We start from the raw sequence: 25,822 nt of genomic DNA on the forward strand, positions 1-25,822 counted from the left end.
GGGAAAGAGATGACTAAAGTGGGATATGATAGAGATCTTAAAAATCATGATTGGTGTGGAAAAAAGTGTAAGAGTAAGAAGAGTCATTTAATTCTTCCCATAACACAAAAACTAGGGATCACCAAATGAAATTAATAGGTATTAGGTTTAAAACAAACAAAAGGAAGTATTTCTTCATGTGATACTCAGTTAAGCTGTGGAACTCCTTGCCAGAGGATGTTGTAAAGACCAGGACTTTAACAGGATTAAAAAAAGAATTAGATAAATGCATGGAGGATAGGTCCATCAATGGCTATTAGCCAGGATTGGCAAGATCAGTGCCCCTAACCTCTTTTTCAGAAGCTGGGAATGGGCAACCGGGGTGGATCACTGGATGACTACCTGTTTTGTTCATGCCCTCTGGGGCACATGGCATTGGCCAATGTCAGAAGACAGGATACTGGGCTAGATGGACCTTTGGTGTGACCCAGTATGGCTGTTCTTATATTCTTATGTCACAAATACCAGGCTATTAGGTATTTCATTCACAGCTGATTTAGATGCTAGTCAAAAAAAACCCCAAAACCAATGGATAACAAAGGTAAAACAAAATTAGTTTAATCCAAAGAGACATCCAACATGGACAAACTATACTGAAGGATCCTGAAACACTTTGCCAGCGACCCTGAAGTTCCTCTGTCCCACTAAGTGTGGATATCATCTGCTTGAATTTGGAAAAATTGAATACCAAAAAGTGTAATTTATGTTTGCCCCTGTCAACTGGATTCAGTCAATACACAACACTCATTTTCATACTGTGGAAAGTACCTCTTTGAAGGCTAATGCTGAGCTACTTAAGGGAAATTTATAGAGGTTTTGGAAGGCCATGTCTCAGCAGCAAAAAAGAAAATGTCTAGTGCAAAAGGAGATCAAATAACTTTTGTAAGCTAATTTTTGGAGACCTCTGGGAAGACTAGATTTTTTTCAGCATACATTAGGAATGTAATAGTGTTCAAAGTTAAACAGCTAACCTTCACTCACACACAAGCTCCCCTCCCACTGCCTCTGTATCAGAGGCAGCAGCATAGGAGGGGCAGGTGGGAGCTGGTACAGATGGGGAGCCAGCTTCCTGTACATACCGGCTCCCATGGAACCGACTCCCCCGCACATGTAAATGTGTAACTGCTGAAAAATTCAGAAGTTATACATTTACAAAAAATCCACAATGCTTTTCAACATCCCTAGTGTACATTGTGTTACATCCTTGAATCTGATTTCTGAGTGATAATACAAAAATAATGAAAGAAATGAGTTTAGTAGACTATTGTAACCGTGAACGAGCAGGCATAAATAACCTCTTAAGATGCAAATTAGAATTAGACATCCCTATATTATTATTCAATCACTGAGCTTCAGTATCCTTTCACTGAAGAGGTTTAATTGGTTACAATTGCAAGCATATTTCACGGAGTTAAATTCATCCTTCCTAGAGGACCCTTCTTCATGGCCTTACATCCTACTTCAGACATTAATATATGGCTAAGTTAGGGCAGAAGCAGAGGATTTGACTTCATGGGTACCCTACACTGTGCTAAATTTCACAGCTCCTGAGTAAAATATTCTCAGACATTTCCCCTGGAAAAAAGTCCATCTGCTGTGTTGGTAGACAGAATGAAGACAAAAAGTGAGATCATTCAAAAGGGAACAATGGTAGTGCCAACATTTATCTGCATAGCTAAAAGGGAGAAAATTTCGATGTTTGTATTTTTTATATAAATACATATACAAGTACATGCACACCCCTTCTCAGCACTCATTTGGCTTGAAATCTGGAATCACAAGTAGTCAAAGAATTTGCAGAAACCTAAATGAATTTGGATTTTAGTCACTCAAAAAATTCTGAAAACCAGAGTCTAGCAAAATGTTTTCAAGCACTGAAAATCGTGATAGTAGGATTCAGTGCCTATGCTGTTTTATTTGCTTTCAGTTTCCCTGTTCATGCTACCCAGCTTTCACCATTATGTCTCTCTTGTGGGATCTAAGTTTGTGTAATAAAAAATTCCCATTCTATGGCAAAAGCTTATTATGAGATTAGGATTTCAAATAGAGACTGTGAGCTCCTTGGGGTAGAGGACAGTGATTCAATATCTTTAAGGACAGTTCCTAGTGCACGGTGGGCACTAACATACAACAATAAAAAACAAAAATTCAATTAACATTAGCGTAATACTTCAGTGCTACTCTATACATAAATGTTATGTAGCATGCATTTAGACAACTATCTAGTAGCAAAGTTAAAAGCTTTTATGGTGTTTTCTCTTCCCCTCACTTTAAATGAGCGAAATTTAGATCTGGAGGAATGGAGATCTAGGAAGACATTTACATATTAAAAACCACTTCTGGTTAAAATGTTCAAATCTAAATGCCTAGATTAGGCTCAGATTTTCAGAGGCAAAGAAAAGGGACTTTAGATTGTGGTGACAGTGAAATTTGTAGGTACTTATTAGTTTGGACATTTGGCTTCTAATTTATTTATATGCAAGCAAAAAGAAACATGACTCAGCGCATTAGTGCGTATCTGAAAAGTTTGAAGTCTAGCATTTGAATGCTTGTTCCCTTATTTTAAATAAACATTAAAGTCAATGAGTGAAATGATCTAACACAATCTTTGCATAATACCACTTAAAAAAAAAAAGCACAGCAAAAATTGTCAGACAATGCTGACAGTTGTAAGGGTCGTTTGAGGTACAGGAGAATGTATTTTTCTTTCCAGTGTTCTTCAAATATATTTCAGTACATAGAGTGTATCTCTATGCAGACACGTATTTCCTAGGCTGTAAGTAGTTAATATAATTCAAACTGCTAAGAATCAGATACAATCATTTTTGTGATCGATACAATATCAGGTGCTCTGCATGGTCAGGTATTTTAGGACCAAAAAATTACATATTAAAAAACAATTTTTTAAAAAACAATGTAAGCCTCTTGCTTTTTTTCTTAAATGACAGGAGATGAAATCTTGACCCCACTGAAATTAATTGGCGTTTTGCCTTTGACTTCAAAGGACATACAATTTCACTCCTGACTTTCAAAGGTGTTGGGCACCTCCAGCTTTCTCTGACTTCAGTGAAGACCATGGGTACCTAGCACCTCCAAGATCAAGTCACTTATATAAATGTCAAAACAATTTAAGTACTTTAACCACCCAAGTATGAACATTATGGCCCAAGTATGTGCATTCTTTCCACAATTTTGCACCCACAAGCATTCTGCAACAACGAGTAGCTTACAACACTGATTTATTGTACTTATTTCAAACACTTGCTAGTACTTTATTTATTCAAAATATTAGACAAGGATGTTTGAATCCTGATGAGGCATGATAAACGTCAGGTAAAATAAAGCTGAATTTGTAAGCATAGATGACAACTGCCTACCATTTAGCAAGTAAGACAGAATTGCAAGATTCAGAGTCATTGCCAATTAAGTGTCAACACTTCCTTCCATCTGGCACGGGGACATTAAAAAAAAAACCCAACTCAAACAATTACATTTCTCTGCCAGTGTACATCTAAAACCATTACACAATTTCCCCATTTTTCAGTTTTGTTCTTTGAACAAATGTAACATTTGTATATCTTTATAAAGTGTATTACTGCATTACTCCACTTTCTTGGTGTTATACTACTGATTTCAAAACTAGAGAAACAGTGGAGAATCAAAGATGTATAATTCAGTTAGGCTATGTCTACACGGCAGCACTATATTGGGATACTAGAGGTATCCTGAAATAGCTATTCTGCATCTTTTGAGTGTGCCCGTTATTTCGAAATATAACAGGCTTGCTATTCCAATGTCCCTGAAAACCTCATTGCACAAGGAATAAAGGATGTTTTGGAACAGTGACATATTTTGAAATAAGTGCGTGTGGACAGTGCCAAATTTCTAAACAAGCTATTTTGAAATGGACTTGAAATAAGCTACGCAATTTGCATAGCTCAAATTGCGTAGCGTATTTCGAGCTACAGGTACAGTGTAGACACATCCTTAAGGACAAATAATTGGGGCAGGTAGCTTGATGGGAATACAAACACAATTTTACCCACTCTTCTAATACTGAGAATTGGAAGATCCCTAACAGAAATGGTCTAATCATTTCTGTTAGCTTTTTAATGTAGTTGTACTTCACATCATCAGATGAAATGCGTTTTGTCCATGAAAGCTCATAATACTATATAATTTTGTTAGTCTCCAAGTTTTTAAAGTTACCAATTAACACAGCTACCCCTCTGAGCCCTGGTCTACACTAGAACTTTATTTCAAAATAACCTCTCTCTTCTCCCCACCAAAATCGAATTTATGAGTGGAGCGTCCACTCCACCAAACCCATTATTTTGAAATAATGGGCTGCAGAATTTGAAATCTATACTGCTTTTCATCAGGAGTACCACTAATTCCAAAATAGTTATTTTGAAATAACGGTAGTGTTGATGCTTCAATGTCACTATTTCAAAATAACTACTCTCCAGAGTAATTCAAATTAATTACTCCCCAGTGCTTCCTGGGGCTCTAAGTCCGAGGTGGTACATCCACATTAACAGACCTTGCCTCGGACTAATTTCAAGGCTTCCCCGTAGTGTGGAAGCCAATATATTTTTTTTAAAATACACTCCTCTGTAATATTTCTTTCACTTTGCTTTTTTCTTGATAAACAGAAACTAGATTTTTTTTGTTAGCCTCTAGTAAGAGTCTTTATTTGACCAGCTTTGTCCTCTCTCTCTCAAACTTTTGAAAGATCCACCAGAATATTTTGTTTGGAATTGCAAACAACCACTATTCTCCAGGTTTTCTTAATTCTGATGTTCTACTCAAAGGGGCAAAAGACAATCTCAGCTTTCAGATATTTATTGCATTTTTTTTTAAAAGACCCTGCTGAAAAATAATACAGTAGTCATTTTATTAACCTGCTTTCATATTTAAGTTAGCAAACAATGTAGAAAATTCCAAGTGTTAACATTCCAATATAAAAAAGCTAGAAAACATCACATCCAAAAGATTCCAATCCACAATATACTTCATTACCTTTACTTGGTGCTGATTTTCTCACAGAGGCCACATGATCTTCAGAAATAGCAAGACGTCTCAAAACATCAGCCAATGCAGCTTTTAGCACCGTGATTTCATCTTCTTGTTGCTGCACTCTAAGCTCAAGAGCTGAAAGACGGTCCTGGACATCAGATGTGCTTGCAGCAGAGATGCTATCATCTATTTGGGAATGGAGGGGAGAGGAGGGAAAGGAAGGGGGAATTTAATTGTTTTCTTCAAAACTAAAAAGAGTTATAAAAATGTACAGTGCAATCTTCTTCATCAAAAATGCTTGGGGGATACTGAAGACATTTGGATAGAGGTAATAATGGATAAGTATTGGACCCTAAGCATAACCAACACAAGGAGACGATTAAGGCCTTTAAATCAGAGTTGGGGAACCTCTGGTCTGTGGGCCGCATGTGGTTCATCAGGATTAGCCACTGACAGACCCCAAGGTATACCTGTTTGTATACCTGAGTATCCACAGGCATACCCCTTACAGCTCATATTATTGGGGATTGCAGGGGGCCATGACAGGGGATACTTAGGAAAACAAACCGTCTCACGACCTGCCAGCTGATAACTCTGGCAAACTGCATGTGGCTGGCACACCCAAGGTTCCCCAGCCCTGCCTTAAACATTGGAATCTAAACAGGGCACGTGCTTGTATTGTAATGGGAACAAGATTCATTCTAGACAGGACAAGGCTGTATTTTCAATTTTAATATAAAATATGGTCATACATTTTCATTTCATACATATTCTACTGCAATGTTAAAGAAGCATTTTTAGCATCTTTCTCTTTAAAGTGTGAGACAATTAAAAAAACCAGTTTAAAAATGCACAACTCACCAAGACAAAATTTAATGAAGTGGCAACTCCAATTTAAAAATATTTTAGCTCAGATGTTTTAACTTGTTACTGTTTTTCTTTTTACTGTTTTTTCACATTACCACAGCGCATGATCCAAAAAAATATACTACTTTATAACATTTGGCATGAAGCGAAGAGAACAGAATAAATATTCTGTGAAGGGCTCCAAAAATTTTTTGGCCACACAGAAATAGATTAGTATTGAAGGCACAATCTGGCCAAATCTATTCTTCAGTGGTAAAATAGGAATTACAGCTTCTGCATATTCTTTGCCTTTGACAGCTCATTGCATTATTTCTGCCAAGCCAAAATAACACATCATAGGTTTTTATTTTTAGCATAAATCAGAGTCTGAGCATTACAAATGGATTGTACAAAATATATGTCACACAAACAAACGGTATTCATAAAGGTATCCTTTTGTGAATTTGGTATTCTTAACACTCTAAACAAAATATTGTAAACAAATGTTACAATCACAGAGGTTCATAAAGTTTTACTTATTTAATACTGATGAATGACATATATGAAGCACATCCATACCATCAATTCATATATAAAAGAAAATACGCAAATAATAAAGTTCTTTATTTTTTCTGAAATGTTATGCACATTTTAAATTTCACGCCACTAATTAAATGAATTTCAATTATGGAGAACAATTTACATTTGTTTTTAAATTGCTATTCTTAAAACCCTTCATTATCCAACATGGGATGATCATCATCAGCATCATAAGAAAAACTGCAACAATAAGCCAGTTATGTTGTCTTAAGACAAGGAAGACATTAATTGCAATTAAAAGTAAAGGTATATAGGTTGGACCTCCCAGGTCTTCCACCCTCAGGACCTGAGTGGTCCCGAAGGAGAGTTTTTGCCAGACCAGGAGAGGTCATTTCTGCCCCCTGCCACCTCCTCCCACCGGTCCCTCAGCCTGGCTCCCCTCCTTGCCTGGCTTCCCAGCAGACTCCCTGCATGTGACCAGTCCTGCTGCCCTACCATGGCAGCCCATGATCCCATTGCTGGGGCTCTCAGTTTTGCGGTGGCAAACCACTGCTCCTGGACCCACCAGCCCTGCTGCAGCAGCACCGGCCCCGTCAGCCTGAAGTCTCGCCACCTCGACTCCCACCCTCCCCCTCTCCCCGTGATGGATTGCTGCTCAGCTGCCAGAGTTCCCGACCTAGCCAGTCCTACCAGGACAGCACCAGCCCCACTGCAAGGGTTCCTGGCCCCGCCAGCCCTACTGTGGCCATTCGCGGTCTCGTCACCAGGACTCCTGGCCCCACCGCAGCCTGCTGTCATGCCAGCCCCCTGCCATGGCGGAGTTCAAGGTCCCCTTAGGGCTCTTCCCTGTGGACCACAGATGTTGCTGGACCAGGGAGTCCCAGTTGAGAGAGGTTCAACCTGTACTGGAAGTATATCAAAATAACTATACAGATCTTTAAAGCTCATCTTAAGCTGGGAGCAATCCATATCAAAATACCAGAGCTATCACACAATATTAGAGACGTGAGACAGCAGGTAATAGACTAGTCGACTAACTGCATAAACAGTTAGTCAACTCTTGTATAGACCCTGGGGATGGGGACGGCAACCAGTGCAATCTGGCTCCACTCATGGGGAGCCCTTTGCGCAGCTGCCTCTGTATCTCTACGTAGGGAGCTTGGACCCCCTACTGATACAGAGGCAATGAAGGGGGGAAGGCAAGTAGTCGACTAGATTAACTGATAAGCTTAGATTTCTCAGTTAATCGACTAATTGACTACTCATTCACATTCCTACATAATATCTGCCTTGATACTCCCCCAAAACCAATTAGCCCAAACTGAAATGCCTCATACAGAAAAAAAAAAACATAATAAAAAAAACAATGAAAAAGAACAGCAGTCAAAGGTCTTAGAATGAGTAAATCCCAAGGCTCTAAAAGTATAGAAGAGATTACTATAAAGCATTTGTAAAAAGAAACAACCAGCTATCTTTTAGTAATGTTTAATCACAGTGTTGAAAGCCAGATATTACCATCTCTCTGTGTGAAGTCTAAAAAGGTATACTACTTCATGCTTATCTACACTAGCCCACAATTCAGATTTGGGAGTGTGAATAGTAGTGCACAATAAAGCGCTGCGCTGTGTCGATGCTGTTGGATGAACTAAAAGGTTCCTAGTTCACACTAAGGGTACGTCTAGACTACCGGGTTTTGTCGACAGAAGTTTTGTCGACAGTATCTGTCGACAAAACTTCTGTCGACAAAGAGCGTCCAGACACATTGAGTTCTGTCGACAAAGCAAGCTGCTTTGTCGACAGAACCCTGTAGTCTAGATGCAACCCTACAGGCAATAACACCTTCTGTCGACAGAACTCTGTCGACAGAAGGTGTTATGCCTCGTAAAATGAGGTATACCAGCGTCGACAAAACTGCTGAGTTCTGTCGACGTTATGTCGACAGAACTCAGCGGTAGAGTAGACGCTGGTATAGTTTTGTCGACAAAAGTCCACTTTTGTCGACAAAACTCAGTAGTCTAGACACACCCTAACATAGTGCTCTTCAAACCAGAGTATAGTAATGTAATGTAAACTAAGAACCCTTTAGTTCATGTTCACAATATCCAAATGGGAGGAAGGGTTACAATACTGCACTTGGGTATACATTGCTATTCATGCATCTGTAGTCCAAACTGCATGGTAGTCCACAGACATTCTTTAGTGCATTCATCTAATTCCTTGATTAACACAAAGACTGGATATTTAAGTGAAATACTGTCCCATGCAAATTACTATATTTTCAGCACTGACATCAACTAAGTCTCTGTTGTACTGGAACTAGGTATCAAATAAAATGATCCTCTGGAAAAGTATTTAGTAACTGGATTGAGTCACTCTCATTTTCTGTAACTGTAGCTGCAGAGAAATTGTTGCTGCCACTAGAAACTTACAAGAGAAGTCAGAGAGCAGACCTGCTTTGACATAACTATAAAGATCAACATCTAGAAAACAAGGCTTATAGCATGAGAGAATTAAGAAGCTCAATCTATTTAGTTTATTCAAAAGAATGTTGAGAAGTGTCTTGAACACAATCTACCTGTCCCTATATGGGTAAAAGATTTCTGAGAGTAGACAGCTCTTTAATCTTTCAGAAAAGGGTACAATAAGATCCAGTGGTCAGAACCTGAAGCTCGACAAATTTAGATTAGGAAAAGTAGCAAATTTTTAACATTATTGTAATTAATTACTAGAATAATTTACCTGGAGATTTCTTTATCTCTTAAAGTCTTAAATTGAGACAGCATCTCTTCCTAAAAGAGACATAGATCTAACAGAAGTAATGGAATCAAATAAATTTTTGGGGGGAGCTGTGTTATGCAAGAAATCAGACTAGAGAATCACGACGATCTGTCTGGCTTTTAATTTATTAATTTGAATCTTAATAAGCAAAGACAACCTCCAAGGAAGAGCAAGGGTACTGTGACTGATGTTAAGGATGACAGTAACATTCTAGGATGATGATGTTTTAGTATTCATTACTGTACAAGAGAAACTGATATTATAATAGATTATGGGTATAAAATATTACCAATATAGAATGAATTACCTCAAATTGAAATGCTTAAATGCAAAAAGCAGAGAAAAAAACTCAGACTAGATTCCAAGAGATCCCACTTCCAAAAGTGCTTGTAAAACTAAAACAATTGGATACCTAGTTCAAGTTACGTTAAAAGATGCCTTCAGACTGAATATCACTGTCTATAATCCAGATCATTACAACAAATGTAGGACATTGGAAAATTATACTGCTCTCCTCCTTGGCAGTGCTGCAGTTTCCAAAACGAATTTTCACAGATTTTCTGCTTCCCTTACAAATGTTTCCTTGTCACCTAAATAGCATTTATTTAGGTCACTAATTAAAATATTTATGTATTTGTGTGTGTGTGAGCCTAAATATATAGACAGACAGACAAACACACATACAAAGTACAAAGGGGCAATTTTTCACATTCTAGCTGCCCAGCAAAGCAGCTCCAGCGATCACTAAGCCAAGAGGAAACTACATGGCAAACAGGAAATGCAAGCAAAGAAACCACTCAAACTATACAAAATATGAACAAGTACCACTTTACTTTAGGAAGCCACATGCAATGGCTTCAATGTTTCAAAATTCAGAAGCACAAAAACAACCTGCATGACATTCTGTTTTCTAACACCGCAAGTACTGCCTACTACATTACCAATGATTTTATCACAGTTGACTTTGCTGCACTAACCTCAGTGTTTTTGAAAAGCAAACAGGAATAGCACTTGAATATTGTAATTCAACAATGTTTTCTTAAATCACATCTAAACAACCACTGATTTCCTTCCCAAATCTAAGCCAGTTTCTAAAGAAACTGTAGTTACTATGTTATTATTTCATTCAAATATACGGCTGTCATTTAACAAAATAATAGCAGTAAATATTTTTAAAGGCTCAAAATATTTATTCAGTACCACATGAGTAAACAATGTTACAACAGAACTTACAGGACTCATGGTAAACTCTTCATCACACACAGCAATGAAACACTTTTTTACTTCTAGAGTAAAATTTTGGTCCTATTGAAATGAACTGGATTTTTTTCCCCATGGATTTCTAGAGAGCCAGGATTTGGCTCATGAAATTTAAAATAGGGATGTCAATGGCTAAGCAGTTAACCCCTTATTGGGTGATGCTTACCGGTTATTGATTAACCAGTGGCCCAGCTGGCCTGGAACAAAACCTCCCTGCCCCTGCTGCATGAGGGCGTAGGGTTGCCAGGTGTCCAGTTTTGAACCAGACATTCCAGTATTTGTGCTTTCTGTCTGGGAAACAAATTGAGAAAATACTGGACATATAAATGCCCGGTATTTTCTAATTAAGTAAGTTTTGTTATTATCATGAGTATCAGTACGTAGTTGCGTATTGCCTGGCTGGTAGACATGTTCACATTGAGTGAGCGTGTCTACCAGCCAGGCAGTACACAACTACACAGGAGAGAAGAAGGCCGTGGGAGTGGGGGTAGCGGTGGGAGTGGGAGTGGGAGCGGGATGGAATCCCCAGGGTCAGACTCACCCATGCATCCCGGGCAGCAGTCCTGGATCTGCGTGCACCCAGGCAAGCCCAACCCTCTCCAGGCCGGTTCCGCCCCCAGCCAGCCCCGCTCCCCCCATCCCTCTCCTGGACAGTTCTGCTTCCTGCTGGCCAGTTCCTTCTCCTGATCTCCCCGACAGCCCCACTCCCCCCAACACTCTCCGGGCCAGCCCCGCTCCCGGCTGGTCAGTTTCCCTCCCTGGCCAGCCCCACTCCCCCCCAATTCCCTCCAGGCCAACCCTGCTCTCTGCTGGCCGGTTTCCCCCCACCCCAGCCAGCCCCTCTCCCCCCGACCCTCTCCCAGACAGCTTTGCTTCCCGCTGGCCAGTTCTTTCCCCTGATCTTCCCCAGACAGCCCCGCTCCCCCCGACTCCCTCTGGGCCAGCCCCACTCTCTGCTGGTCAGTTCTCCTCCGGCCAGTCCTGCTCAACCTCATCCCCTCCAAGGCGGCCCTGCTTCCCGCCAGCCATTTCCTCCTCTCCCCCCAATCTCCCCAGGCCAGCCCTGTTCCCCCTGACCTCCTCCCAACCAGCTCCTCCCCCTCCCCCCCGAATCTCAGATTAACTGTATCCGGTATTTTTTTGAAATCACCTGGTAACCCTATGTGGAGCTGGTCCAGCCCAGCCATAGCCGCTGCACTGTGGGCACTGTAGCCACACTGAAGCAGACCACCATGCCGTGGGTGGGAATGGCACACTGGACACAGGGGTATGCTCCAGCCCAGACAAGCTGGAGTGGCTTCCCACCTGCCCCCTTTTAAGCAGTTAACATAACATTTAACTGGTTAACATATTAAATGGGACTTTATATCCCTATTTTAACATTTCTAATTTTTTAATATTATTATTATTATTATTATTATGGATTTAACAATTTTCCCATTTAAATTTAATAGCTTCATTTTCAAATCAGGGCAAGGATTTTTGAGAGGGAGACTGGAGCATAGTACAGGGAATGGTGTACCCAGAACTGATTATTTTGATTTCTAAAGAGTATGCTTTGTATTTATGTTTTAAGTAGTGCTCTTTGGTCAACTGTGAGTGCACTTACCTCTCATGAGCACCTTGTTGGCCTAATGTGTGTGCCTGCACTTCCTTCTCCCTTCCCCCCTACCCCTGCCCGGATAAAGCAATGCCCCAGGGCTTCCTCCCTGGAGACAATGTCTTTGTCCTCTTGAACTTCCTGGCTACCGCACTCCAGCTGCGCCACTACAGTTCAGTTCTCCATCTGGTGTGCCTCAGTGTTCAGGTCATTTCCCCCAATGGCTAATGGGAGGCTTCAGGGAACTGAAGGGACCACAGAGATAATTAAAGAGACACAACAGATGGCTTCTATGTTGCACCACCTTTCCCTGCACCACTTCCCTGCAGCCTGGTCCTGTTTTCCACTTTACCTCAGAGCCTTGTCCTACTGGAGTCCCAGCAATCAGTTAAGGTTCCCATCTCTCTCCTCCTGGCTTCAGGTGGGGCTGTCCCCATTCAGGATAACTCTGCCAGCCTGCCACATGACAACCACACTCTTAGAGCTACAGCAAGATACTGAACTCCTCAAGGACCTTCTGGTCCTCGTATACTAGACTGACTCCGTCTCACAAAGCCATTCTAAGCAGCTTGGAGTAGGGATGTAAAATCCTGTTTAATCAATTAACCGGTTACCTGTTATGTTTGACCAATTAACCACTTAAATCGGGGTGGGCAGGGGCTACTCTAGCCAGGCTGCAATGCCAGCAGCCCACGGCAGACTGCTCTAGCCCAGCCAGCCCTCCCAGTTAACCCTAACCAGTAAGCATCATCTGGTAAGGGTGATGCTTACCGATTAACCAGTTAACCATTCACATCCCTATTTTGGGGGACCCTGTCCACTGCCCTTTTTTGGGGCATGGTATGGCAGGGCCACAAGGGCACAAGCAAGGGGCCTCAGAGGGTCTGGTGTACTCCTTCACACTTTGTGCACTATCATTGCTTTATATGCATTAAGCTTGACATAATAGGGAACATTACCAAAGAGGTCATAATACAGATTAAAACAAAAAACAGGACTGTGTAGCACCAGACTAACACGGCTACATTTCTACCAATATAATACAGGTTGAAATTCTCTCAACTGGGATTCTTAGGTCCAGCAACATCCATGGTCCTGCATGAACATTTCAGGACCAAAGAGACCTGGTGGAGGGCCATCAGTAAGGTTCCCTGTGGGGCCAGCAGGGCAGTGGGCTTCCCACAGGAAGCAGAAGGGGGGGTGCAGGAACGGAGGGGAAGAGCAGTGCTTAGCACGTGACAGCGGAGTTACCCAGCAGGGCTGGAAGATGTGTGGCTGCCCAGCAGCGCTAAGAGCCCTAGCACAGGGCTGTCCAGGGAGCACCAGTGCATGACATGTGGGGCTGCTCATAGAGTCATGGCGCAGCACGCACGGGACTTCCCAGGGAACCCCTGCCCATGGTGTGCACGACTGCCTCAATTCCCAGCGCCAGGCTGCTCGGTGCAGCCATGTGGGTCAGCAGGGCAGCGGTGCCAGGAAGTGAGGAGGTGGCTGGGAGGACAGCATCTGGGCTGGGGGCTGGTGGCAGGGGTCCAAAAATTATCTCCTTTGGTTCAGCAAATCCCTCATCCAGGACCAGTCAGGTACTGAGGGTGCTGGACCAACCTATATAGATATGAAGTATAATACTCAGTAGCTACCTAAAACTTTCCAAGTCTAATGCCACAATGTGGGGTCTAGTTAAAAGATGCTGTCATCTGTACACCTGATCAGCGAGAAATCTTTTCTGAGGTGTAAAGCAAAAAAATGTACTTAAAAAAAACAAACAAACATTAAAAAACCGGAAAAGGGGGGAGAGGATGAAATTAGCATGCACACAATTTCAGAAATAAAAACCCCAAGAGACTAGAGTCCTCTTTTCATGTACCATGTACAGATACAGCCAGGGCTTTCGAGCGGAGCGCGGAGTTGGAACGTGGAGCAGTGAAGCTGCAGGTTTTTGCCCAGAGCTGGAGTGGAGCCGGAACATAGAAAATCTTGACTGCTCCACTGCTCCAGGGTTTTATTTTTTTTTTTTCATTTTCAATCCAAAATGAATGATATTTTAGCAAGAAAGTCCTAAAGGTGCCAAAAAGTTTCAGATTGTATAACAATTGAAATTAACATCTACTTTACCACTTTACGTAATATGTCACAGTTATTCTCACTTCAGCCAAAATCAAGATTTAATGTACAGATACAAAATTACAAAGTTTTTTGGAGATATGTTTTATTAAAGAATCAGATAATTATCAGACATCCGGCAACACTGCAGACTGCTCCCGCCCTTGTGCCAAGGTTAGGCGAGTATGTACTCACATAGATTAGTTAGATAGCTAGATTAGTATGTGTTTATTTTCAGCCTTGCAATGTGTAGCCTCGTTACAGCCCAACAATTAATGTTGTAGAAGAGCGATAGCACGTACTAACGCTATGGCAAATACCAAATTTCATGGATATATCTAAATTAAAGCATTTTTGAGATAGTAATTAAAAACTTGGAAAATATTTTGAAAATTTTTATCACAAAATTGCATAAGAAAAACTAACTTGCAATTTATAAATAAAAATTTATATTAATTATGTATATTAAAATACTTCTTACTTTGTTAAATCTGCAAGAAACATGTTAAAATATACTTTAATAATCATTTTCGGTAAAAAGAAGATGCAATCATTTTTATCCAGAAAATCCAAAATAAATTGGAAATACCTTAAGTGGTTAAGATATCACAAGCAGGTACATTATAAAAAAAATGTAATGCTTTTGTTCATTGCTTTTCGAAGATCATAACAAGAAACATTTGGATGCGATAGCAGCACAAGAAGATTTGGCTATGGCTTCAATAAAAAAATTAAATCTACCCCCCATGATTGATAGCCGATTTACGGAAAAGGATCTCAACGAAGTCTTTACTTTTGAATTTTAAAAGCCCAAATTTGGGCTTTGGGGAAAAGCAAAGAAGAAATCGGCAACGTGCAAGGTGGAAAAGGAAGTAAATGGTGAGCTCAAACCATGTAGCTTCAAGACAAGTGAAACAAGTGCCGTGAAAAGTAACTATCCAGCGGCTCTCGTTACAAAAAAGGACCAGGAAGATGAGGCAAAACAGAAAGCTGACACTGCTAAACGACGTTCATCTGGCTCTTTGAAAACACCCGGAGAAAAGATTTTTTGCGGAGAGTCATCTGAAAAGAAACCCAAAATTGAGCAAACAATTTGAAGTGCTCAAAGCTTACAGTCACCATGTATGCCAATACTTTCTGTGAAGGGCTGATGGAAATAGTTTGCTTGAGTTCAACACTGCTCACTACCTTCAGGCTAAAGAACAAAGGATTCCAAAAAATTGCAGGTGAAATGGGTCAGCAGCTTGGTGTTTTGACGTGGCATGATGTGGTTAATCATTTAGTTGTCAGCACAGCTGAGTCTGGTCACAAAGAGCTCAAGAAAGCTTTGGAGAAAAAATTGTGCTACCTGAAAATGGATGCAGCAACCTGTGGAAACACAAATCTCCTTGCAATCAAAGCTCAGTACTACGAAGAAAGAAAAGATAAAGCTGTGGTAAAAACCTTGGACATAATCCACACTGAAGGGTGTCACAATTCTTCCTGAAAAGTCAAGTAAAAGCTATTTTAGAAAAATTTGGGATCAGTGAAAGGCAAGTGCTGAGCATCTGCATTGACAATGCAGCAAATATGACATGTGCCGTCAAAAATTTCAGCGAGAACAATGAAACCATTTCTACCTCTGAGAAAAGGGATGTGGACAGAACTGAAGCTATTTTGCCTGATGAAGGAACTAAAGGAATGGATGAAATCGAACTCAACATGGATGCTGCCGCGCAATGGGTTAATGACCCTAGCCCCATACTTCCAACATGGCTTCATGAGGACGACTCAAAAGTCTAACTGATGAGGTGTGGTATTCACACTCTTCAGTTGGCAATCTGGGATGGACTGAACAAAGAACATGCGAAGAAATGTATTTGAAGTGTTCTGCTTGACCTACAGGGGGGTAACTCAATCATTGGGTACTGTGACTTGCTGGGGTTCAACATTTGCGATGATTGATCATCTTCTCTTTTTCAATCTTTCTGTGAACAAGTGGCTGCTGCTGGAACAAGAGAACTCAACAAAAGCTGAATGGAACGAAGTGAAGAACCTGTGAAACCTCTTGGCAAAGCCAAACAAAACAACCATGAATCTTCAAGCTGTCGATGTAACCCCAGGAGTTTTAAAGAAGGAATGGCGAAAACTGTCAAAATTCTTGCAAGAAAATGGTGGACAAATTGCAGAAGGAATTCGGTCCTTCATGCAGAAACGCGAAGAGAAGCTTTTTGACAATATTCATTTCCTTGCTGTAGTTTATGTTGACCCACAGTATCGGATTCTTCTTACCTCAAGGAAAATACCAAAGGCAAAGGAAGGGCTCCTTGATATTGCTCGACGACTGACAAACAAAAATCTATTGCTACATTTGAACTTGGCAAAAGAGGTTGAAGAAAATGAAGGACAACAAAAGGAGTCATCAACAATTGAATTTGCGGTTTTGGAAAGTTCACATCCTTTAGAAATAGCAGGCTATTCTCAAACTTCCGTCTCCACTCTGAACTTGTTCGAGTGTCCATCCCTGAAATGTCTTCAGCCATCACAGGGAAATGGAGATAATTCAAGCACCAATTCTTCAGAAGATGACAACTTCGAAAAGAAATTGGATAAACAAGAAAGACACCGGCGAGTTTCTGCGATTCATAATTGTAATGAAGCATTATTCAAGAGAAATTTTTGGGAAGATTGTGAGGCGATGGAGTCTATTGGTAGGCTAAAAGTTAAGTCTGTTTTTTGAGGCCATTCACAGCTACCCACACCGCTTTCAGGCTGCCTGTAGAATTGCTTCGAGCATGCCAACAACTCAAGCTAGTGTAGAGCGACTGTTTTCGGCTTTAAAGTTAGTTTTAAATGATCTGTGGCAGGCTACGAAAGGCGCCTTGATTGCTGCAATAATTTTTTACAGATTGACTTATGAATGATTCTAGTTTGTGTCATTGTTGATTACATTTAAATTGTTTTAAAACTCTGAATAAAAATAATTTTTTTCAAAATTACAATATGCACTTTTTTATTTAAAAATTAATTTGAGTCAGAGCACGGAGCGGAGTTGGAGCAGAGCTGGAGCAGTCACTATTGGTGCCAGAACCGAGCTGGAGCAGAGCAATTCAAAAATTTGATTGCTCCAAATCCTTGGATATAGCATTACAAAATGCTCCATACTAGTCTGCTAATTCGCCTAAGTCCACTTCTAAAATATGAGAGTTCAGTTTCTCTGCCCATTCAGTGCTAGAACTCTTTGCCAGAAGCCCCAATGACGTACCAGTAATGGTACAGGACACACCTCCAAAAACAATTCTCATAGGCCACCACGTACCAAGACTTAGCAAGGTAATCACGTTTGAAAATCTCCACCTTAGTTATCAACTATTTAATGGAAACTTGAGCTGGCTACCTAAATGTAAAAGAATCCATATCAAACCCTTTATAATGGGCTCATAATGATGAGAGACTCATCAATTCCAATATCAGTCCTATATGTCAACTAATTCCTGGACAACATGCACAAACATCAAAAAGTTTGATTTTCAAGAAAAACAACATTTGAGAAAAACAAATTCTGGCAAAACCCAGCACATGGAAATTTAAACCACAGAGTGGAAAAGCCAGCATTTCATCCAATAAGCCACGCAAACCACAGATATTTTTACACCCCTTCTGCCAACACACACAATTTTCCCAGTGAAATGAAAGCCCCTTCAACGTGGGAACACAGCCTAAATGTCCTGTGTTCCCAGGACCAGAATACAGATCCAGTCTCATGATTAAACTCTGTAAAAACGAAGTGGTAGCCAACAATCCATTTTCATTACAATCTGAAAGCTATGATGCATGTATCTCAGTTGTCCCTTTGGTGCCACTTTTTGGACAACCTGCCATTTTTGTTCTGAAGCCATGACTCATCTGACAGTTTTAGGATCATTAGAAACATATTTCCAGAAAAATTACTCAGAAAATTCCTTTTGCAATCATTTTCATTGCCCCAAGTACCCATGGGAGCTGCAGAGCCAATGCCTGCAAACGGGGCAGTTTCTCTGCCTACGCATCAGACATGCTCGGTGCTTCTGGGATCTGCCTGAGTAAGTGCCATCCAGCTAGAGCCCACACATCCTGAATCTCTTCCTGCATCCAAACCTCCTGCCCCCATCCAGAGCCCTCTCCTGCACCATGAACTCCTCATTTCTCAATCCACCATGTAAGCCTACACCCTCAGTTGGAGTCAGTACCCACTCTCAAACATCAATCCTCTAAATCCTCCTGGATCACCATTCCACACACCAAACCTCTCAGCCCCACTCCCTAAAACACAGCTCTCTTCTGCACCCGAGCCCCACAACTGAGCCTGCATCATCCACCCCTAGGGTTGGCCAGGTGTCCAGTATTCACCCAAACAGTCCGGTATTTTCGCCTCCTGTCCGGTAAAAAAAAAATTCAGAAAATACTGGACACCTAAGATGTCTGGTATTTTCTGATTTTTTCCCCCCAGCCCCGAGGCAAAAATGCCGGGTACCTGGCAACCCTACAAACACTCAGCACCCGGCCTCAACTATTATTTTCCTAATCAAATGCAATCATTGTGACCAGAATAGTTAACCGGTTAAACAAATTGTTTAACTAGTTAACCACCAGCTATGTGCAGCAGGGGCTGCCCTGGCCCTAGCTCTGGGCGATGGGGGCTGCTCCAGCCCCACTGCCCATTGTAGCCAGGGTCCCACCAGCTGGACCCCCACATGGGGAAGGACACTTCAATTTTCCGGTTAGCCAATAAAGCAGGCCAATAAGGGTAAAGCATATGCATACTGGTTAACCAATTAACCTTTAGCATTCCTAATGACTAAATATGCTATGCACATTACTCAATGTTTAAAGTGTAATTTCTTGGCATTTTCTGTTTTTAACATACTAATACTTATTAGACCTTATTACACAAGAAATTATTAACTTAATCTACTATTTAGATAACACAAAAAAGGAAAATTTCAGATATAAAAATTAGCTTTATTATTATATTGCATCTCCAAAGAGTTTAACAAACATTTGTATCAGATAACTATCTTCATTTTCACATTATACTACAAAATTTCTAAAATCATGTGAGACTTTTCTGGCTCTTATCTCAGAAAAAAAAAGAAATAGGAGGATTACAAACTTTTATTTAAAACTACCTCCATAATAACCACAAATTACAGAAGCTATGTCTCAGACTAGTCCAGTAAAGCTGCCTCTGGAAATATTCCGGTATTATCTCAATACAAGTAATTTAGAAACATATCAATGTATGATTCATACAGAAGACCATACACCGTATTTCATTGCCAACAATGGCCAGTATTCATTTCCTGCTTGTATAAGATTCCAGTAATTGTGCTGATTGTTTGAGACCCGTATTACATAACAGTCAATTTTATACTTGCCATTACTGAGTTTTGACAAAAATGTACATATTGAGATATATGCACATCTACACCACATATGTGACATTGATAGCCAGGTTGAATTGCAGATATACACTTCATTTTTTATTGTACCTTTTACCACCTCACCTACATAATGCCCATGAATTGCCATCTTTCTTAGGGTTTATCTAAGGTTGTGTACTGGCTAATCACACAAACCCAAACACATTTGCCCCTGCACCCCACCACTTCCTGAAGGCCCTGCGCTTTGCTTGCCCATTCCCTAAGATCCTGACTCCATCCCCTACTCTCTCCTTCACTACTCCTCCCCCCACCTTCACTTTCATTGGGGGAGGGGACGTGGGAAGGGGTATAGGATGTGGGCTGGGGCTGAAGGATCCAGAAAGTGGGAGGGGCTCTAAGCTGAGCCTGGGGGAGGAGGTTGGGACACAGAAGGGGGGGTGTGTTCTGGGAGGTAGAAGGGGACTCTGGGCTTGGGCAGGGTGTTGGTATGTATGGCAGGGTGGAGGATGCAAACTCTGAGATGGACTGTGAGTGCAGTAGGGAACTCCATATTAGGGAACAGGAAAGAGTGAGAGCTATACGAGAGGGCTGAGACTTTGGGCAGGAGATGGGTGTGTGGCAGGAGGTGAGGGATGCGGGCTCTGGCTGAGCAGTGCTTACCTCAGGCACCTTCCAGTCAGCAACACAGCAGAGCTAAAGCAGCACTGCCCCCACTGGCCACTTCCCAGGCTGTCCCCCCAGGGACTGGCCACTTCCTGGAGAAGCATGGGCCAGGGCAGGAAGTGAGCCTGCCTTAGCCCCGCTGCACTGCCAGATGTACAGTTGCCTAAAATCTTCTGGTTTGGCTTCAATATTCAGGGAGATAGAGCTCAATTTCAGGAAACTCCTAGTGAAACCAGGAGAGTTTGCAACCCTACGTTTGTTCCAAACTTCTCAGCAGCTGCCTTCAGTCGCTGTTTTTTTTTTTAACGCTGTGGTTTAAAATGCATTCCTCTTTTCCCGAATGGGGAATTCTTACCACCTTACCCCCAAATCCCCATAATCCTCTTGTTTTTAAATGCAAACTGGGCAATGAACTAATGCCAGGTTGACAATCCACAATCATAACCTTCCACAACAGTGAACGAGGAGATCCATTGCTTTTCATCAAGGGACAGAATGTATTTTCTAATAGCCTTAGGTATTTTGAGAGACGGTTTAAAGTAGTATTGGATACATAAAAGTGCCATTAAAAATATTTTAGAAGTGTTTTACCTTTGTTATTCTTAATATCCCCTTCACACTCTGAAGCCTGTTTAGTTGGACTCATGCCATTGGTTTCACAAGTAGAATACAAAGAAAGAGTCTCAATAACATATTTAAAAGTCTCTAAAACATTTCTAAAATAATTTGTCTGTTACACAGACAGAATGCATGTCAGAATTCATGATGCTGTGGTATGTTATTGACACTTGTTTCATGCCACACATAATTCATTGAGGAGTCATTCACCCATTCCCAGGCCTATGATATCATCCTTCACAGTTCTGCATTACATATTTTAAGTTCCACACGTGTAAAAAATAATTAATTAAAAACATTACAAATGTTGATGGGATTTTCTATTCCCTAAAATAAACATATGCAAATCTGATGAGAATGGAAAAGTTGAGAAACTTTCACAATAAATTGTACTGTAAGTTAAAAATTATGTATATTTTCTAACATTATGTATATGTGAACAATATTAGGGCTGTCAAGTGATTAAAAAGGAATTGTGATAATCAAACATTTAAAATAACTAATCACAATTAATCACACTGTTATCAATCAATTAGTATTTATTTAAACATTTTTTATACATTTTTAAATATAGTCCTTTCATTTACAACGCAGAATACAAATATTTGCACTGTGAAAAGCAAAAGTCCCCCATCACAAAGACTGTACTGCAGTCTCTTTATTATGAAAGTTGGAACTTACAAATGTAAAATAATGTACAAAAATAACTATATTAAAATATAAAACAATGTAAAACTTTAGAGCCTCCAAGTCTACTCAGCTCTACTTTTTGTTTAGCCAATTGCTCAGAAAAACAAGTTTGTTTACATTTGCAGAAGGTAATGAATGCTGCCTGCTTCTTGTTTACAATGTCACCTGAAAGTAAGACCAGGTATTCACATGTCACTGCTATAGCCAGCATCATGAGATATTTACCTGAGAGATGTGCTAAAGACTCATATCACCATCTGAATCACATGTCACCAGCAGAAGACTGATCTTCTTTTACGATAGTTTGTTTCCACATCAAAGAGTGTTGTTCTTCTAAGACTTCTGAAAATATGCTCCACAGCTTTTGGAAGACACTGTGTTTTGTCAAATCTGCAGTCAAAGTATTCTTAAAATGAATAATGTGCTGGGTCATCATCCAAGATTGCTATAACATGAAATATATGGCAGACTGTGGGTAAAAGAGAGCAGGGGACATGCAATTCTCTATCAAGGAGTTCAACTGCAAATTTAATTAACACATTTTTTTAAACAGCAGTTCTCTTTAATGAAGAGACATGCTGAAGCATGAAGGGACATAAAATATTTAGCAGATCTGGCATGTAAATACCTCGTAATACCGACAACAAAAGTGTCATGAGAACACCTGTTCTCGCTTTCAAGTAACATTGTATATAAGAAGCAGCAGCATTATCTTCCTTAAATGTAAACAAATTTGTTTCTCTAAGCAATTGCCTGAACAGGAAGAAAGACTGAGTGGATTTACAGACACTAACCTTTTACATTATCATGTTTTTGAGTCATGTTTTGTCAAAAAAAAATCTATATCTTTAAATGCCACTTTCACGGTGCATTGAGCAATACTTTTTCCTTTTTTCATTGTTGCAAGTGCAAATATTTGTAATAAAAATAATATAAACTGATTACCATAAACTTTATAGTTTGTGTTGTAAATGAAATCAATGTATTTGAAAATGCTGAAAAATATCCAAAATATTTAATAAATTTCAATTGATATTCTATTTTTAACAGTGCAATTAAAACTGTAATTAATTTATCACAATTTTTTAAAATAAACTATGATAAATTAACAGTCTGAGAAAATATATAATGTTTGTGAATGTTTATATTATTTTGGGTGGCATGGTCACCTAATACTGAGAATTGCCAGGCAATCTTAAAAGACTCGTTTTCGGTTTCTTATTACTCTACCAAACTTTTAACAACTGGGACTGGAATTTTTCATACTAATGGTTTTCTTTAGGCCTTTTTTTTGGGGGGGGGGAGAAATGGAGGGATTTCCAGCAGCAACAGTTCAGCAGTTCAATTTCTGAAAATCACGCTAAGGAAAAATATGATTTGCCTATGTTAAAAAATTATGGTGACCTTTTATTTTGCATGGCTGTATTTTTGCAGCATGGAACTGAAGTCTGTGTCAGGTATGTGCTTTTTGCACTCCCAGTGAAAATTCAGCTAAATCTGGCCACACTATAAGACACTGAAAAACTGCAGTGTGAACATGCTCACTAAGCATACCTTCACATGCAGAATGACAATATCCAGCTACTCCATTAGCTCAAGTGGCAGAGGTCTGTGCATTAAATGTAAAGGTTCCAATCCTGAAAGTTTCCAGTCCCTTCTTCATTCAATTAAAGCAGGGGTGTCCAAACTTTTTTCAAAGAGGGCCAGATTTGATGAAGTGAACATGCGTGAGGGCCGACCATTTTGCCTGACATTCTTTGAACCATTAAAATTAAATGCAAATTAACTATTTTATGCAAAGTTTATTGCAAACGGCATACTTTTCATTTCGTCACATGGATGACAAATCTAAACAGGTGTTAAATCACTCTGCCTTTCATATCTGAAGGCCAGATGAAAAAAAAATCCAGGAAGCTGAAATATATGTCAGGAACATTGTAAAGTACATTACATATTATTGGTAATAAAGGTTGTCTGTCAACTTTTAAGTTCAAAAAATATGAACAGGAACATAACACCAAGTATACATGTTGTGTCAAATATATTTATAACTGATTTAGACCAACTGACTAACTGAGATTTTACAATGTATTCATCTCAATACATATGGATTCGTTGGGGGCCATAAAAGATAGATATTGCCAAATTACCTGGGGGGCCGTATTAAACCGGAACACGGGCCACAATTGGCCCGCGGGCCGGACTTTGGACATGCCTGAATTAAAGGGAAGGACCTGCTGTGGGAATTAATCAAGGTTGTGTAAAAAAAACCACTGTCTGTTAAAACCTTGCCTTATTTCTAGCAAAAACTGGAAGATCTGTAGTGAATGAGACAACAGATTCTTCAGAAAGAAAAAGGGTAGTCACATAGTTGAAATAGTTGAATACTACCCTGGAGAATTCATGTCCCTGACAGGAACAGAATTCCTACGTGCTGCTGAGCAAATCACTTAACCAAAATTTTCACAGATGGCTGCTAATTATATGTTTCTAATTTTCTGACAGCCCAAGTTGGGATCCTGGGGTCTGATTTGCAGAAGTGCTGCAACCGGAATCTCAGGAGCTGTGCTTTGAACATATAAAGTGCTTCCTCAGGAAAGGGTTTATTTTATCATTATTATAATTGTCAATGTAGTAATGCTAACTGGTAATTCTTCTGACAGAAAATCATAGAATCATAGAATCATAGGACTGGAAGGGACCTCAAGAGGTCATCGAGTCCAGCCCCCCGCCCTCAAGGCAGGACCAAGCTCCACCTACACCATCCCTGACAGATGTCTATCTAACCTGTTCTTAAATATCTCCAGAGAGGGAGATTCCACCACCTCCCTTGGCAATTTATTCCAATATTTGACCACTCTGACAGTTAGGAATTTTTTCCTAATGTCCAATCTAAACCTCCCCTGCTGCACTTTAAGCCCATTACTCCTTGTCCTGTCCTCAGAAACCAAGAGGAACAAATTTTCTCCTTCCTCCTTGTGACACCCTTTTAGATATTTGAAAACCGCTATCATGTCCCCCCTTAATCTTCTTTTTTCCAAACTAAACAAGCCCAGTTCATGAAGCCTGGCTTCATAGGTCATGTTCTCTAGACCTTTAATCATTCTTGTCGCTCTTCTCTGTACCCTTTCCAATTTCTCCACATCTTTCTTGAAATGTGGCGCCCAGAACTGGACACAGTACTCCAGCTGAGGCCTAACTAGTGCAGAGTAGAGAGGCAGAATGACTTCACGAGTTTTGCTTACAACACACCTGTTGATACAACCTAGAATCATATTTGCTTTTTTGGCAACAGCATCACACTGTTGACTCATATTCAACTTGCATACAAAGGATTTCTTTGCATTGTTTTAATTAAGTACCAATTTACAGCAGATTTTCTGAGAAATACTTTTTTTTTTAAATGTGTGTGCCAAAGCAGATGTCCAACACACTCAATCTGAATCTTTGAGATCGCTACATTACCAGGAGAAATGCTGGTATTTCCCATTAATGAAATACATTTACTGTGCTGCAAGCCATCTGAATTCATGAGTACAGATTTTATCAAGCAAGTTATTGAAAACCTCTGACATATTTCTTAATAATTTCTCGTTTATTCAGACAATAAACTATGCCTCATTTTTGTTAGTGGTGCAGTATAACACTAGTACATTTTTGCCTAGAAGGAAAACTGTGTTTCCACTTTTTAAACCTACCATTTCCAGATTTATTTTGGGATGCAATTTCAAAAACAAGAGAAAAACATTGAAGTCATTAAATGAGAACATACAACAACATCCTTTTTTATGGGTACAGTATATTTGGTACTATCAGGGCCGGCTTTAGGCCGATTTGCCCAATTCCCCTGAATTGGGCCCTGCGCCCTAAACCTGGAAGTGTGTTGGCGTGCTGGGCGCGCTGCGGGAGGGGGCATTAGCCCTGGAGGAGGAGCGCAGCGGTTTCTGTGCACCACGGGAGGAGGAGTTGGCTCTGGGTTTGGCTGAAAGGCGGGATTTTGTAGCTGGGGATCTAAAAGGGCTGCGAGTTGGTTTTTTTGGTCAACAAAAAAATCCCAGCTGCTGGGGCCCCGTCGAAACAGTTCGAATTGGGCCCCACACTTCCTAAAGCTGGCCCTGGGTACTATTTAATATTTGCAAATGTCACTAATTCCCAACTAACGAAGCATGCATGTGACAGTTCTCTAGTTTCATTTCATCTGAAGAAGTGGGTTGATGAAAGTTCATGATACCATCTATATTTTTTGTTAGTCCCAAAACTGCTG

General features: G+C 40.3%; 1 protein-coding gene across 8 annotated transcripts in view; it reads right to left on the reverse strand.

The window, feature by feature from the left end:
* Nucleotides 1-25,822, reverse strand: part of EML4 (EMAP like 4) — a 261,344-nt gene that overhangs the window by 100,657 nt on the left and 134,865 nt on the right. For all 8 annotated transcript variants that reach the window (XM_006133977.5, XM_075925435.2, XM_006133978.5 and 5 more), the window contains exon 2: nt 5,062-5,244. In XM_006133977.5, the coding sequence (XP_006134039.1) occupies nt 5,062-5,244 (183 nt within the window). The remainder of the gene's footprint in view (nt 1-5,061; nt 5,245-25,822) is intronic.

Source organism: Pelodiscus sinensis, chromosome 3, assembly GCF_052426305.1.
Source record: "Pelodiscus sinensis isolate ZL-2025 chromosome 3, ASM5242630v1, whole genome shotgun sequence".
Classification (NCBI taxonomy): Eukaryota; Metazoa; Chordata; order Testudines; family Trionychidae; genus Pelodiscus; species Pelodiscus sinensis.